This window comes from Daktulosphaira vitifoliae, unplaced genomic scaffold (assembly GCF_025091365.1).
Source record: "Daktulosphaira vitifoliae isolate Bord-2020 unplaced genomic scaffold, ASM2509136v1 Scaffold_1, whole genome shotgun sequence".
NCBI lineage: Eukaryota > Metazoa > Arthropoda > Insecta > Hemiptera > Phylloxeridae > Daktulosphaira > Daktulosphaira vitifoliae.
This window is the reverse complement of record NW_026099572.1, coordinates 43,325,389-43,341,217: the sequence shown is the minus strand read 5'-3', so window position 1 is coordinate 43,341,217 and position 15,829 is coordinate 43,325,389. Positions and strand designations below refer to the sequence as shown.

Below are 15,829 nucleotides of genomic sequence, written 5' to 3'. Positions count from 1 at the left end.
ATTTTAAAGTTTTAAAAAAATCCAATATATGCCATTAATGTCGAACATTTAAACTTAAATAGTAAAACAATGTATTACTTTTAAATAATATTTCCATTTTTTTAAAATTCATATCTGAAAAATTTATTTGATTGACGGTATTTTTCGCAGGTTATCTTGTCATACTGAAATACGTTACATGACTTCGATGATGTCTAGTGCGTGTAGGTGGGGCGGCGCTACAGACTTGCGTCTACTCACTTGATTTCTGCTACTCGGTATCCTCGACCTGATGGTGTGATTACTGTAAATTATTTTGTGTATCACGTTCGCACCTGTTTGATAAAATTTGGTGTGAATTTTTAATTTTTAAGCATTACACTATTGTAGCCAGCTGACTTAATCGCTTATCGTTTTGGTCCTATTGAGTGAAATATTATTAATACAAACTTTTAAATTAAAATATTGAATTGTATATAAGTTTTATTGTATCGGTCGAATGTTGCTGACACGAATACAGAAAACCGAGATAAGAGTACCTCTTCTGTTAACTAAATAAATTGTTTGTTTTATAACATTTGGAAGAAATTACAAATACATTGAAGGTGAATATTATACATTCTGACGATAAAGTTATAGACATTTGCTCTAAGTTTTCATGAATTCAGATTTAATTAAGAAGTTCATTGAATATGTTGCAATGATAAAATATCCTTCTTAAATAACATAAATAACAATTTGAAATTTAATATATCGCATTTAATTACTTTTTTGAGAATTTATATTATTTAAAATAAATTTTATTAATATGTTGAATGACTTCAAATATAGTTGTAATTTATTTATAAACATTAGAACATAGTTTTAAAGTTGTATTATGAAAAATTAATAGTAATTATATTTTATAATCATTGTAGTTTATACAGGAAAAATATAACTATTTAAACCAGATAATAATTCCAAAATGAATAGCTCATCTGACACTGGGTATGTTAATTTAATAAAAGTTTTTTTTTAAATAAAATTATAAAATTATATTTCTTTTACAGGTTTAATCCAGCATTTAATATTGCTACAATTAAACAAGTATTCAATGAAGCAGTTGAAAAAGGTAATGTAAATATTTTTTTTTAATATATAAAATTTTCTTTGAAATATTTTGTTTTATAGTTCGAATGCCTACACCAATGAGACTTAGAGATCTTATACGACAAATAAGAGCAGCACGTACAGCAGCTGAAGAAAGAGCTGTTATAAATAAAGAATGTGCTGATATTCGAACATCATTTAGAGATGAAGACAGTGTTTGGAGATGTAGAAATATTGCTAAATTGCTGTATATACATATGCTTGGGTTAGTTGTAATATTTATTTTTTTTTTTTCATAAATTTAAAGTATACAAAAAAAATTTTAATTGAAGCAAATTTTTTTTTATTCATATCATAGATACATTTCTAAACATATTAGTATAATATATAATAACTTATTAATTATTCTTTAAGAATAATTTGCTGTTATGATCTATTATTATTATAACATAAGTAATTAATGGTATATCATAGTTAAGTTTAAATGTTTATCGCAGATATCCAGCTCACTTTGGACAATTAGAATGTTTAAAGTTAATAGCATCACCACGATTTACTGATAAACGTATTGGTTATTTGGGTGCTATGTTATTGTTAGATGAACGACAAGATGTGCATCTGTTAATCACTAACTGTTTAAAAAAGTAATGATACTAAATTATTTTCTTTGTAGAACTATTTTTTTTAAATTGTTTTTTTTTTTTTGTTTAGCGACTTGAATAGTTGTACTCAATTTGTTGTTGGACTAGCATTATGTACCTTAGGTGCAATTGCTTCTCCTGAAATGGCTAGAGATTTAGCGACTGAAGTTGAGCGTCTCATGAAATCACCTAACACATATATTAGAAAAAAGGCAGCACTATGTGCTTACCGAATTGTACTTAAAGTACCGGAATTGATGGAAATATTTTTACCTGCAACCCGTTCTATGCTTTCAGAAAAAAATCATGGAGTACTAATTACTGGTGTTACTTTAATTACAGAAATGTGTGAAAGAAGTATTGATACTTTGCAACATTTTAAAAAGGTTCAAATTTGAATAATATATTGACTGTGTAAAGCTTTATAGAATATAAATTAGTTTAAGGTTAATTTTGATTGCCTCGTGGCCTGGGCTGGATTTAGGACTAGGCTAACTAGGCTGTAGCCTAAGGGTGCTACAACTTGAAAGGGCATTGCGGCCGGCAAAACTCTTGATTTTTTTTTTAGATATAATTCCTTTCTGTGAATTTAATTTTCCATCTACTAGAATTAATGTAGTTATTTTGATAAATTAGTTGTTCGCTGTTGCAAAATTATAAAAATAGCACAAAATATATTCTACAATAGATATATATATATATATAATGTGATTGGGCAGGGTAGCTATAGCACGACAGTATACATTTTTTAAAATAATAATTGACGACGGCGGTCGTATAAATTGTGTCGAGCAACCAAATCAAAGAAACACTAAACGTATTATTAAATAATGTTTCTTATTTTGTATAATGGTGCACATTTTTGTTGTATACATTAATAAGTTGACAATTGTATTTACTAAATTAACCGTTTATTAACAGAATAAAAATATAATTATTATTTTTTATTATTATTCATTAGTTATAATTTATGCACAATTGATTTTTTTATCATCATAATTTAAACTACAAAATTTTTTTATGTTGACTTTTAAATACTTTTAAAGTAACTATACATTATACATTAAAAAATACAAATTTTTAAGTAAATTGGGAGGGGGTGATCAGCTCAGCTCTCATTCTATCTGTGTTTTAAGAAGTGGGCGTTTGTTCCTTATTAGCCTAAGGGCGCTTTTTGGGTAAATCGGGCCCTGCTCATGGCTTTAAATTTAATAACTTGGGGAATATTGTTTGGTTTTATATTTTATAACTCAAGTAGTTCACCTTTCTAAAGTTAATAGCACTTATTTTTAATTACTGATAGGTCTCCATTTATTAATTTATTGATTTTTTTAATCAAATGTTATTTCATAATTAAATTAATTTTTATTTATTTATTCATCTATTTTTCTTTAATGACTTTCGTGAATGATATTGCTTATGGCTGAAAGAATGGTTTAAACGGTTATCTATTCGAGTTTCTTATTATTGATTACAAATAATGGATTTCTGAACTAGCAGCACTAGAAGTTCAGGGGTTAAAATTATACATGTAGCATAGAAATATTTGACATGTTTCTCGTTTTGTACTAAAATCATGAAAATTACAAAAAAAAAATCTAGAAAATAATTTTTATGTTGATAATTTTTATATATATCATATAATCAATTTTCAAAATAATATGTTGGCTTATTTCATGGATGAACATTAATATTTATTTTATATTACATTATTTTTTAATATGTCACAATTGAATGAAATTTTGCCATTATCATTCATTTTCTAGTAATCGTTCTTATATTATTACATATAATAAAAATAAATATTTATGGCTTTAAGTTAAATATTTTTAATATAATATTAATTTTAAACTTATATTTATATTTTTAAATACTCTAAAAAACAAATAATTCTTTAGATTAAAATTTGAAAAAACATTTAATTTATCAAATTCTTTGTTAAAATAAAGATTTTATCTCATTAAAATGAGTTTAATGTTTGTTAATAATTTTTTTTAGTCATATTATTTTATAGTTAGCAAACTATATTAAGTAGTTCATTTGAAATTATCAACACAATGTAATGGCATTCATGTAAAACTCTCAAGTTGATATTATCTCAAAAATATAATATTGTATCTAGTAAGAATAATTCAATGACAATTTATGAAATTTTTATCAATTTTATTGTATGTTAATTAAATTTGATTTTTAGTAATACTTATTTTTTAAAGAAAGGTTCCTTTTTAAAACCAAACATTTTTAAATGTATCATAAAACACGGAATAAAAATCTTTTATATTAAAAATAACCACATTTTATTATGTTTATTTAAAGAAAATCATTATTTTAGCGGATGTGTTAGAATATAATTTTTATACCAAAATAATTTCTTCTATTAAAATTTATGTTAAACTCGGTAATTTAAGTGTTAGATTAATAGTCAGCAACACAATAAAATACTCATAATAATAGATTAATAACAATAAAACTAGTAACTATACATCAATTACTTTTAGCAACAAGTATTCATTAATTTTAAACTTAATTCAGCAAATAAATATTGTTTTATGCATATATGTTATTTTAAAATTTGGTGGTAAATTAGTTCTTTGTATATTAATATTCTAATACTTGTATTTTTCATTGAAGTATACAGTAGTTTACATTGTTTCGAAGTTTAGCTAAATATATGTAAAAAATATTCAATATCCCTATGCTGTACGTGTAATTTTAATCCCAAAAATTATGGATTTACCTATTACTGCTGTTGGTTAACAAATCTACAATTTGTGACTGTATGTTAATGTAGGACAAGTATCATCTTGTGTATGTAAAGGTACCACAGACCTTTCTATCAGAGCACAATGTTATTTTGTTTGAGCTAAGTAGCCACCTCTAAAAGTACAATATAAGTAAAGTTAATTATATGGTTTCAGGTTGTACCAAATCTAGTGAGAATTTTAAAGAATTTGATACTAGCTGGATATTCACCAGAACATGATGTTTCAGGAGTTAGTGATCCGTTTTTACAAGTAAGGCTTCGTAATAATTAAAATAATAAAATAATTACTATTTTTTAGATACTTTATATATTAAAATACATTTTTAGGTAAAAATATTAAGGTTATTAAAAATACTTGGTCGTAGAGATTCAGAAGCATCTGAAACTATGAATGATGTTTTAGCACAAGTTGCAACTACCACTGAAACAAATAAAAATGTTGGTAATACTATTTTATATGAAACTGTATTATCAATTATGGATATTAAATCAGAATCTGGTCTGAGAGTTCTTGCAATTAATATTTTGGGTAGATTTTTATTAAACACAGATAAAAATATACGTTATGTAGCTTTGAATACATTATTGAAGACTATTCACTTAGACATGACAGCTGTCCAAAGGCATAGAACTACTATAATAGAATGCCTTAGAGTAAGTTAATATTATATTTAAATTCTTAGTTTTTTATAATTTTTATATTGTTTTTTTTTTTATAGCAAGATCCTGATGTATCAATACGGCGACGTGCTTTAGAATTAAGTATTGCATTAATTAACTCACACAATGTATTAACAATGACAAAAGAGTTACTAGCTTTTTTGGAATCTTGTGAACCAGAATTCAAAGCTCAGTGTTCTTCTAGCATAGTTTTGGCAGCTGAAAAATTTGCTCCAAATACCAGATGGCATTTAGATACTTTAATAAAAGTTCTAGTTGCTGTAAGTAAAAATATCAAAATTAAAATTTTAATGAAGTCTAATAATTTATTGTTCATATTATTTAAGGCTGGTAATTATGTGAGAGATGATGTTGTATCAAGTACCATTCAACTAGTATCTGAATCTGGTGCTCAACATGGAGGATATATGGCTTCTAAATTATGGATAGAATTAGAAAAAGATACTAGTGATAAACAGCCATTAATTCAAGTATCAACGTGGACTATTGGCGAATTTGGTGATATGCTACTGCAACAATCTGAAGATCAAATTGTAAAAGTAAGTTTTTATAATTTGATTTTATATATAGAGTGTTCAATAAGTAAAGAAACGGGTTTCTATTGTTTTCATTGTTTGTTACAATTTACTTGTTTCCTTACTTTTAGGACGCTGTATGTATGTAGCTATTTTTTTTTAAGAGAACATATTTAATTTTAAAATAATACTTGCGGTAATGTTTTACTTTTAAACAGGATATTCTTTGTTAAAAATGTATGTTAGCAACTGAATAACTAAAAAAAAATTGATTTTTAAATTTAATTTCAATAATTTATAAAATAGCTGTATTTAATAATAAGTTTAAACAATTTTTGATTTTCAATTTTTCATCATCCACATCTCTCAAAGTAAAAAAAAAAGTGTATTTGATTATTTTTAATAAAATAATCAAATACAGTGTAATATAATTTTGAATAAATGTTTTACAAATTAAATTATTACAATTTTCAGGTAACTGAAGATGATCTATTAAGAGTATACCATAAATTGATGTGGAGTCCTCAAAATAACATTGTAACAAAACAATACACTTTAAATTCCCTTATGAAACTTAGTACTCGCATTAAAGTTAATATAGAGTGAGTATGATAGCTTTAATATTTATTAAAATATATAGAATTGATAGCCATAGTTTTTATTTATTTTTTTATAATTATTTTAATAATAATTTATTAGTAAAATTCATGAAATGGTGGCCTCGTTCACAACTCACATGCACACTGACCTACAACAACGTGGTATCGAGTACAATCAGCTTTTTAATAGATACGATCAGATGCGTGATGGATTATTAGAAAGAATGCCTGCTATGGAATCTAATAAAACTCAACAATCACAATGGAATGAAACTAATGAAGATATATCATCTCCAAATGACTTGATTAGTACAGAAGTTACTAATACTGAAACAAATGATTCAGTAAGAGTAAATTATCAAAATAGAATTACTTTTAATAATTCATAATAATTTGTTGTTATTTTAGAATGCTCTACTAGTATTGTTAGGAGGTGAAAATGGTGATTCAGATTTAACACCAAATCAAAATTCTATAGTTAAGTCTGATACACAAGATTTGTTGGATCTTCTAGGTAAGTTATATTGATTATTTTTACTTATTGTAAATTTCATTGTAACCATAACTAAATAACTTAGTAGCTTATATTTAAAAGCTGATATGTCACAAAAATTAATTTTCGAGATGTTTTAAGATTAAAATAGAGATGAATTACTTTAATTGAATTTCTTACTAAAGAAAAATAAAATTCAAAGTTATTTTTATATTTGTTATTGCAATTGAAACAAAATTGTCAATGTTATATTTATAGGTGGATTAGATTTAAGTAATCAACCAATGCAACCTCTAAACAATCTTGTGTTAGATAATACAACAAATGGGACAAATATAAATAATACAAATAACTTATTGGATTCATTAAGCTTAGGTATAATTTTTTATTTTCTGTGTTATACATAGTATGTTAAATTATGACCTTTTAAACTCGTATATTTTTATTAAAATAAAATGATCTTTTTTTTTTTCAGACGACCATCCTGTTATTAATAATATTATAAAAAAACCAGGAACTGTGACTGCCTATAACCAAAATGATTTAATGATAACAATAACAGTTGAAAGAGACCCCATGAATCCAGAGACTAACACTCTAAATATGACTGCTTACAATAATGGACAATTTACTATTAATGAGTTCCTATTTCAAGCAGCTGTTCCAAAGGTACTATTAATTATTTAATGCTATTTATTTAATCATTGTAATAATATATCTTCTCTTTAGACATTCCAATTACAAATGTTACCTCCATCTGGAAATTTTATAGAACCCGGTTCATTTTTAACACAAGTTATGAGAGTATCAAATAATTCAAAGGTATATTTTAGTTAAATTATTATACTATTCTCATTTTTGTGTATGTATAATTATGAACATTATAAAATTTAAGAATGCTATATTACTAATAATAATACTACAAAGAATATTAAAAATATTCATTGTATGAATTAAATTTAATACTTCTAATATCATTCATATTTATTTAATTGATAAAATTGATTAAATTAATGAATTAAGTAAATGTTTTTTACAATTAAATTACTTTTTCATCCTGCCTTATAAAGCTTAAATTATTACTAGTTTATATTAATAACTGTGGTTCGATTGAAAATTGAAAAGTTGAAAAGATAATAAAAAGTAATGAAAAAAAAATTAAGACCTAATTGTTATGAAGAAATTATGTAAAGAATATGACCCAAAATTTGAATATTTAATCTATTTTTAAAAACGTTTATTAGACCCAAATAGTAAAAATAAAATTTTTAGTTAACTTTTAAATAATTTCTTCTTGGCTTTGTATTTAGTTTTTAATTTTTATTTTCCCTGTGTTTTTGTCCTACGCCCTGCAAAAGCTATGGCTATCATTAATAATATTTAAAGTTTCTTAAAATCTAATGTTTCAATTAAATTTATAGAAAAGTACTCTAAATAATAATTATATTATTTTTTTGCTATAGAGTCAGTTAAGAATGAGAATACGACTGTCTTATAATTCTAATGGTATGCCCATTCAAGATCAAACTGAAGTAAATAATTTCCCATCACCACCTGAGTTACCAGGAACATCACCATTAGATTTATGGTCTGAAAGTCAATGACAAAAAGTCCTTGTAGCCATTGGCTAATGCAAGTTCAAATCTTTTAGATTGTTTGTGTGTTCTCAAAACGTGATAAATATTAAGTTTTTGTCAATTATTTGAGAAAATGATGTTAACCTGCCGTTGTATTTCATTATAAATAGATGGTTGTTTTTTAAAGTAATATAAATAGTACATAAAATTGGATATTTTATAATTTTTATTTTACCATTTACATTGTACTTATTATTGCTGAAGTAACTGTTGTATTAGCTCACAGTATTAAGAAAACATTTTTTTTGTATATATTAATGCCCTATTACAATTTTATAATTACCCATTGAATATTACTTATAATTGTGATAAATTTTAAATCTTAACAATATATTTCCTTACTATCGGTTGTTAATCAAAATCCGGTTGTGAAATTTTATTTATACAAGAGCTTAACACTCAAAAATTTGAGTACAAATTGGCTTTATTTTAATTATTACAACATCAAAATGTTAATTTTGTTCATTTATCTACATTTCTTATTGTATCAATTTATTTGTGCACTCCAAGTATTTAAGATGTATTTATTGTCATTATTATTATTTTTATGTAAAAATTACATAATTGAAGTTTATATTATATGTATTATTTAATAGTAATTTGTTAAAGAAATGTTTATTTTATTGTTAATTAAATAAATTATTATTGTGTATCATTATTATCATTATACTAATTAAACGATGTATTGCTTTATATATTCTGTGATTTGAATATTAAGGACTAAATTATATTGTTATATGAAATTTATTCATTAAAATGAGAATAATGAAAAATTAACAATTCTGAATATTTATTAGTTGACTTATATTTCAATAAATGTATAAACATCAAATCTATATTAATAAACATATAATTCAAAAGCTAATACCTAAAATAAATATTAGATAATCTAATTTTATAACTAATTAGTGTACCAAACTAAAAATTTGAATCTGAGATAAGTAATGAATTATAAATTGTTTTTTGGACAATCGTAGTTAATACTAAAAAAATTAATTTCTAATCCAAGCTTTCATAAACAAACTTATTAAAACAAGCTCCATAATACTTACTACAAAATATATAACCATCATAAAATTCCAAAATATTCTTATGTGTTTTTATGATTGGATAATCAATAAACAACTATTATTTGAGAAAAAAAATTCTAATGCAGCATGACAAAGTGATAAAAATATATTTAGTATAACTAGATTATTAATACATAAGTAAAAAAAAACACATTTAAACCCCTTACAGGAACACATGTCATTACTTGATTATTTGTACTTTTTTTGAATCATATAACTTATAAAATTACTAGTAAAGTATTATATTTTATGGAAGTTGCATTTTTTTCGCCAAAAAACTGCTATAAAGCTAAAACGTAAGAACTTAATTTTTAAATTATAGAAACTTTTAATGACAATATGTATATTAAATATAAAAATCAAAATCAATAGTTTTCCATTATTACCGATATTTAAACTTTTTAATTTATGGCTTCAATTCATTGATCCTGACACAGTAACAAATTTTTATTAAATTCCAGTCAGTAGTACAGGAGCTTTGAGATCCGTACATGTTTATACGGCTTACGTCGCCAGGAACGCCAAAATGTGTGTCGTTAATTTTTTTTACAGTGACTGAAAATTTACCATGTCCAGGCAATGTTTCTAAAACCACTAAATATTCACTCGGTCGATTCACCTTATGTCTAATTGATATCAGACTATGGAGCTTTAATTTCGAACACATAAAACCTTTCTTAATGTTCATTTTATATTTAATAGTGCGTGCGTTCAATTCAGTCACAACATGTTGACTAATGGTCATGGAGACGGAGCTATTATTGTCAAGCTCTTCATAAGCATCACAAGTACACCAATGCGATTCGATACCAGCTAGTTCGCAGGTCCTATTAACGCTTACTGGACGTAAAAGACTATGGCACGTGATACAGCCAATGGCCGTTAACGGTTCATCTTCGGACAAAAAATTTTTTAAAGTAAGATGTAAATCGAATGGCGATGTCAATCGATTTTTATTGACTAGAAAATTTTGACGTCTTTCTGGATATTTAGCTGTGTACCCAGGAGGTAGTCGCATATACAAAGCCGGCATTCGCTCCTCAAGCCACCCGACGTAAGTTTCCAATATTTCACCGAATCGCATACCATGATCACTTAATAAAAAAGTCACTGCGTTGTTCAGCTGATTACGAGTCAACAGTTTTGTCAACATTTCGGCCGTTTTCTGGTCCATTGATGACGGTGCATTGACATCATTGTGACTGAATGTGTTAAGCCAAAAAACGGCAAAATACCCATGATCCTTGTGCAGACTGACAAAATCCTCAATGTAATGGTATATATGTTCAGCGATGGGAGTAGATCCCACGCAAAAATTCATAGCGTTGAATTTAGTTATCGGAAGTAGTTTTTCAGAAGCTACCATAAATGGCCTCAAGTAATAATCAGTGGGTGCGTTCCGAAAACCATATTTATTATAATTATAAGTTGACATACCGGATTGGTCTTCTACGTAAGTTGTAACATAACCTATTGAAAATTTTAATTTTTCAGTTTAATATTGTAAAATTTATTCACAAATTAGTACACCACTTTTTACTTAATTATGGAATTTTTAACTTAATCATTGGTGCATTTTAAAATTTTAGGATCTAAAATTTTTAAAAATCTAGAAATAATTCAAATTTTTCAAAAATTATTATTTTTTTATTATATTATAAAAATAAAATATTTATCAACACTTCTTATTTGAAAAAATTTAATTTATCATTATTTATAAGAAAGAGATGTTGAACTATTAAAATACTCCCTTCTTATACATAACTATAATATCCACGAGCAAAGATTTTTAATAAATTGACAAAAATATTAAATAGTATAATAAAACATTTTTAAGGAGAAAATACATTAAATGTTAAATTTTTTTTATTAGTGATATGCCGTAATATTTTTCATCAAAATGAAGTAATAAGCAATATAAAGTCCACAATATGGTTAAGTAAGAAAATTTCCTGACCATGACCCCTATTAAAAAAATTTAGTTATGCCTATGCTTATGACAAATTTAAGAAATCTAAAAAAATACTAATACATTTACCTGATTCTTTAAAATTTTTCCAAAGAAATGGACACTGATCCATTTCGATTTTGGGAGACTTCCAGCATGTTTTAATCATTTGTTCAACAAACATACCAGATAAAATAGGTATAACATTTGGAAATGTATTATCTGCCACTTTAGTGTATCCCTCAAGAGATAAAAATCCATTGTTTTCAAGTACTTCATAGGTTTTAGGCATAGATCGTATAAGATTCAGTCGGGAAAGAGAATCGATTGCGATGATTAATACACTGGGTTTACTTGTACCATTCAAATTTGAAAATCGGTTCAGTTGTTTGTCAATGACCATTGCATGAATATTCCTACGAGTGGTTGATTTAGAAGGATTTTTCAATGAGCGTATTTTGCAATTGACTACCATAAATTCAACTGTCTTTGGAATAATCTCAGAGTTCTTAATTGGATGACAAGAAGGCTCTATTCTATAAATAAAGAATAACTAGTCATATTTATATTATTATTGAGTATTAATCAATTATTAATAAATAAAGGAGCTTAACTCCAATTCAATAAAAACCAATATTATTAATTTTAAATTTGGTAAGTGAAAAACCCAATAATTTTTACAAAGCTATAATATTATTAATTTTGAAACTCACGTGTAACGATCATCATCATTGAATGATCGTTTGCTTTTTAAATATTTTCTGTGTATTGATGAATAGCAACAAGATATATTTAAATCAGCTTTGTTTTGGTAAAACTTGTTAATTTTAAGGGTATACGTCCATGATTTAACATCAAGAATTACAGAAGTTACAGATGGAAGGGAAGAGCATTTTGGAGATTTTTCCTTTTTCACGAATTTTTTAACTGAATCGTCGAAAGCACTGACATTAGGAATGCGGCAATTGTCATCCCACACAGTGAAACCATTTTTGAAAGCTTTTTCATCGAGTATTACAGTTTCTAAAAAAACTTTATAGTAAAACATTTAGGTAAAGTTTGGAAACAAGAACGTATTTACGATTTTTTAATGCAACCGATGAATTTTCTAATTGACGACAATCGTAATCGTCTTTCGTTTCATTGCCCATACAATAAAACATAAATAATGTCAAAAATAATATAAACGTCATAGTTTTAATTACATCCCTGGTATTTTTCTGTGTGCATTCTTTTTCAGCCATAACTAATCATTTGTAATGAGAATGATTTAAGTCCTGTAAAAATATTATATTATATTTTACAAAACTGAGCAAGTTAGCACATTTTTTAACTGATTAGGGTTAATTTAAAAAGTAGTATATTAAGTCAAATTAAAAGCTAACTTATGTATATTTCTTAACTTGGATAAGTTAGAAGTAACTAGAAAATAAATTTAACTTTATTTTTACATTTTTGTAATGTACTTAAATTTAACACATTATTCAAATTAAAAACGTAGTTGATTAAATTTAAAAGTTAAACCCATCAAAAAAGAAACGAGTTAAAAAACTAACCAACTAACTAAATAAATTAACGCTTTAACTTCATTTTAGCTTTTTAATGTTCAACCTTATTTAGTTAAAATAACAGTTAAGCTAAATTCAATATTTCATAAAAAAATGTACGTCTTTATACGTTGCATACGTGGTTTAATTAAAAAAAAAAAACGGTAGCACAGTGGGGTCGAGGCACAGTGTGGACGAGGCATAGATGGGACAAGTATAGATGATATCTGACAGTGATTAAAATCACTATCATAAGAAACGCTTCGATGCAAATCTGTAGATAGTGTTTCCTTTAGAGAAATTGGTGAAATATTTTAAAAGCAACATGAACTCTTATTTCTTTAATTATATCCTGATTAGTAGTTCTTTGATTTTAAAATATAATATATGAATAAATACTAATTATAGTTTTTAAATTTAGTATGAAATTGTGAGGCCAGCTATGATGTATGGTTCATAGTGTTGGGCGGTTGATAAGAAAGTAGAGCAGAGAATAAGTGTAGCAGAGATGAGAATGCTTAGTTGGATGAGTGGAGTGACTAGAGAAGATAGGATAAGGAACGAGCATATAAGAGGAAGTATAGGTGTTGCGTCAATCGTGGATAAGATGACAGAAAATAGACTTAGATTGTTTAGTCATGGTATGAGGAAAGAAGAATCGAAAGCTGTAAGAACAGTTATAGAAATGAATGTTGAAGGAAGAAGAGATAGAGGAAGACCAAAAAAGAGATGGAGGGATGCTATTGAATGCGATTTGAGGACAGCTGATGTGAGCGTAGAAGATGTGGGAGATCGTGTCAAGTGGAAGCTTAGGATAAGGGTGACCGACCCCAAAAAGTTGGGATTAAGGCAAAGAAAAAGAAAAATATTACCAGAAATTCCGGTGGCAATTAACATAATATGATTGTTGTTTCAGAATGTACAATTTAGCGTTTAGTTGGGTTTAAATAATATAGCGTCAAATCAATTACCTACTCTATCGGTTGTATCTCAATATACACTACACTTTAATGATACAATAAATAAATAAACTCACACATACACACATATGCATTTATAACATTGTGTCTAATGTAAGTATAACATGATAAAAAGTAACCGTAAAATGAAAAAAATGGAATATAAATTTTATTACTCATATTAAATGTAATGTAACTCGAAAAATATTTGTTTAAATGAAAAAATATAAGATTATATTTTTATTTATAATTGTCTTTTAAACAACTTTTGTGCGAAACTTTTTTTTGTAAGTTAAATATTTTTTTTTGAGAAAATTAAGAAAGCTCATATTTTTGAACTTTTGCGAGGATTTAAAAAAAAAGCTCAATTCCAATCTTGAGGACTATTAGTATGTCATTATACATATTTTAATTCAACTTTTAAAAAAACAAAATTTTTTCCGCAATTTTTCCTTTGTTGACTGGCCTAGATGTCAATTTTAAACTTGTAATTGAGCTAAAAGTTATGGTAATATATTCAATTTATTTTACTATAAACTTTCATAAATCTTTATCAAAAATTTTTCATCAACTTTAAAGAACCAAAAAAATAGGTTAAAATTGAAAATTTGGACTGATTATTTTTAACATATTAAAAATCAAATCAGTAATAATTTGAAAACAAATTTTTTTTTCTTTTAATTATTATTTTATATATATAATTAGTAATAATATAAAAAATTAGAAGTGATAGAAATAGTCTACTTGCAGATTTGAAAACAACGCGAAAAGTTGATTTAGAAAAGTATATTTTTGCTTCTGATGAAAGTTCCTTGTAGTCCAGTGCATTTTTTTATAGTAACAAACAGTTTTTATTGAAAATTATTGTATCAAGCCCTTTAAATTTTTATACACGTAAAAGTAAAGCAAAATATAACTTCTTTATTATTTTTATAATTTCTCCGTTTAAATTACAATATTAAATATCAATTTCATACTAAATTTAATAATTATAATTAGTATATATTCAAATATTATATTTTAAAATCAAAGAACTACTAATCATGATATAATTAAAGAAATAAGAGTTGATGTTGCTTTTGGAATAATCCACCAATTGCCTAATTAAAACAAAAAAAAAAAAAGTTTGTTGGGAATTTTTTCTGCTATTCTGCAAAATTACTCCTTCGTTGACTAGAATGAATCATTAAATAGAAAATTTTATGAGAATTAAAACAATGTTATTTTTAAGATTAATATGCAGTCAGAAAGTTTTATAATTATTATTTATTGTAAATTTATCAGAAAAACTCATTATTTTTTGCATTTTTATCGTAATAGAACACTTAAATAGAAATCATAGTAATCATTTCTAAGTAATTTTTGATATTTAAAAAGATTCTACTATTGAAATATCCAGAACTGAATTAATTTTAATGATTTACTTTAACTAAAAAAAAAAAAGTTAATATTTTGAATCCCTCTTGTGGGCAGGTAAAGGGTTAGATTTATAAAAAAAACCAAATGATAGATAAAGACATGCATCTAAATAAAAAAAAATATACTGATTTGGTCATTTTTGATAAAGTTATAACAATTAACAAAGTTATAAGTTTTATACACTGGACTACAAGGAACTTCCATCAGAAACAAAAATATACTATTCTAAATCAACTTTTCGCGATGTTTTAAAATGTGCAATTAGACTTTTTCTATAACTTCTAAGTTTTAATATTATTAAAAAATAGTTTTTACATATAAAAAAAAATAATTAAGAACAAAAAAAATTGTTTTAAATTAATACTGATTTGATATGATATTTATTATTAATTTAATATTAATTTGATTATTAATAAGTTAAAAATAAGGAAAATGACATATTTAACCAATTTTGTTAATCGTTTAAAGTTGATTGTTGTAAATGTTTA

General features: G+C 25.3%; 2 protein-coding genes across 4 annotated transcripts in view; one reads left to right on the top strand and one right to left on the bottom strand.

The window, feature by feature from the left end:
• Positions 1-169: 169 nt before the first annotated feature.
• On the top strand, positions 170-8,918 carry LOC126895399 (AP-1 complex subunit gamma-1). Its single transcript, XM_050667219.1, has 17 exons — positions 170-584; positions 897-966; positions 1,029-1,090; positions 1,150-1,333; positions 1,566-1,712; positions 1,780-2,095; positions 4,628-4,723; positions 4,801-5,127; positions 5,193-5,414; positions 5,481-5,693; positions 6,144-6,271; positions 6,369-6,612; positions 6,677-6,782; positions 7,020-7,136; positions 7,237-7,430; positions 7,491-7,583; positions 8,225-8,918. The coding sequence occupies exons 2-17, from the start codon at positions 944-946 to the stop codon at positions 8,363-8,365; spliced, it is 2,613 nt and encodes an 870-aa protein (XP_050523176.1). The 5' UTR covers positions 170-584; positions 897-943; the 3' UTR covers positions 8,366-8,918.
• A 448-nt stretch (positions 8,919-9,366) lies between these two features.
• The window catches only part of LOC126895401 (uncharacterized), a 14,553-nt gene continuing 8,090 nt past the window's right edge, over positions 9,367-15,829 (bottom strand). For 2 of the 3 annotated variants that reach the window (XM_050667223.1, XM_050667224.1), the window contains exons 2-5: positions 12,498-12,693; positions 12,130-12,439; positions 11,507-11,952; positions 9,369-10,938 (exon numbers count right to left, since the gene is read on the bottom strand). In XM_050667223.1, coding sequence (XP_050523180.1) covers positions 9,875-10,938; positions 11,507-11,952; positions 12,130-12,439; positions 12,498-12,660 — 1,983 coding nt within the window. In that variant the 5' untranslated portion in view covers positions 12,661-12,693 and the 3' untranslated portion in view covers positions 9,369-9,874. Of the gene's footprint in view, positions 10,939-11,506; positions 11,953-12,129; positions 12,440-12,497; positions 12,694-15,829 lie in introns of all 3 variants that reach the window. The other variant, XM_050667225.1, reaches the window with a different exon arrangement.

Bases quoted from the DNA above. Each gene is read 5' to 3' on its own strand.
- LOC126895399 (XM_050667219.1), top strand. From the start codon at position 944: ATGAATAGCTCATCTGACACTGG. The intron at 5,694-6,143 runs GTAAGTTTTTAT...TACAATTTTCAG, and splicing joins CTGAAGATCAAATTGTAAAA to GTAACTGAAGATGATCTATT. The intron at 7,431-7,490 runs GTACTATTAATT...TCTTCTCTTTAG, and splicing joins TTCAAGCAGCTGTTCCAAAG to ACATTCCAATTACAAATGTT.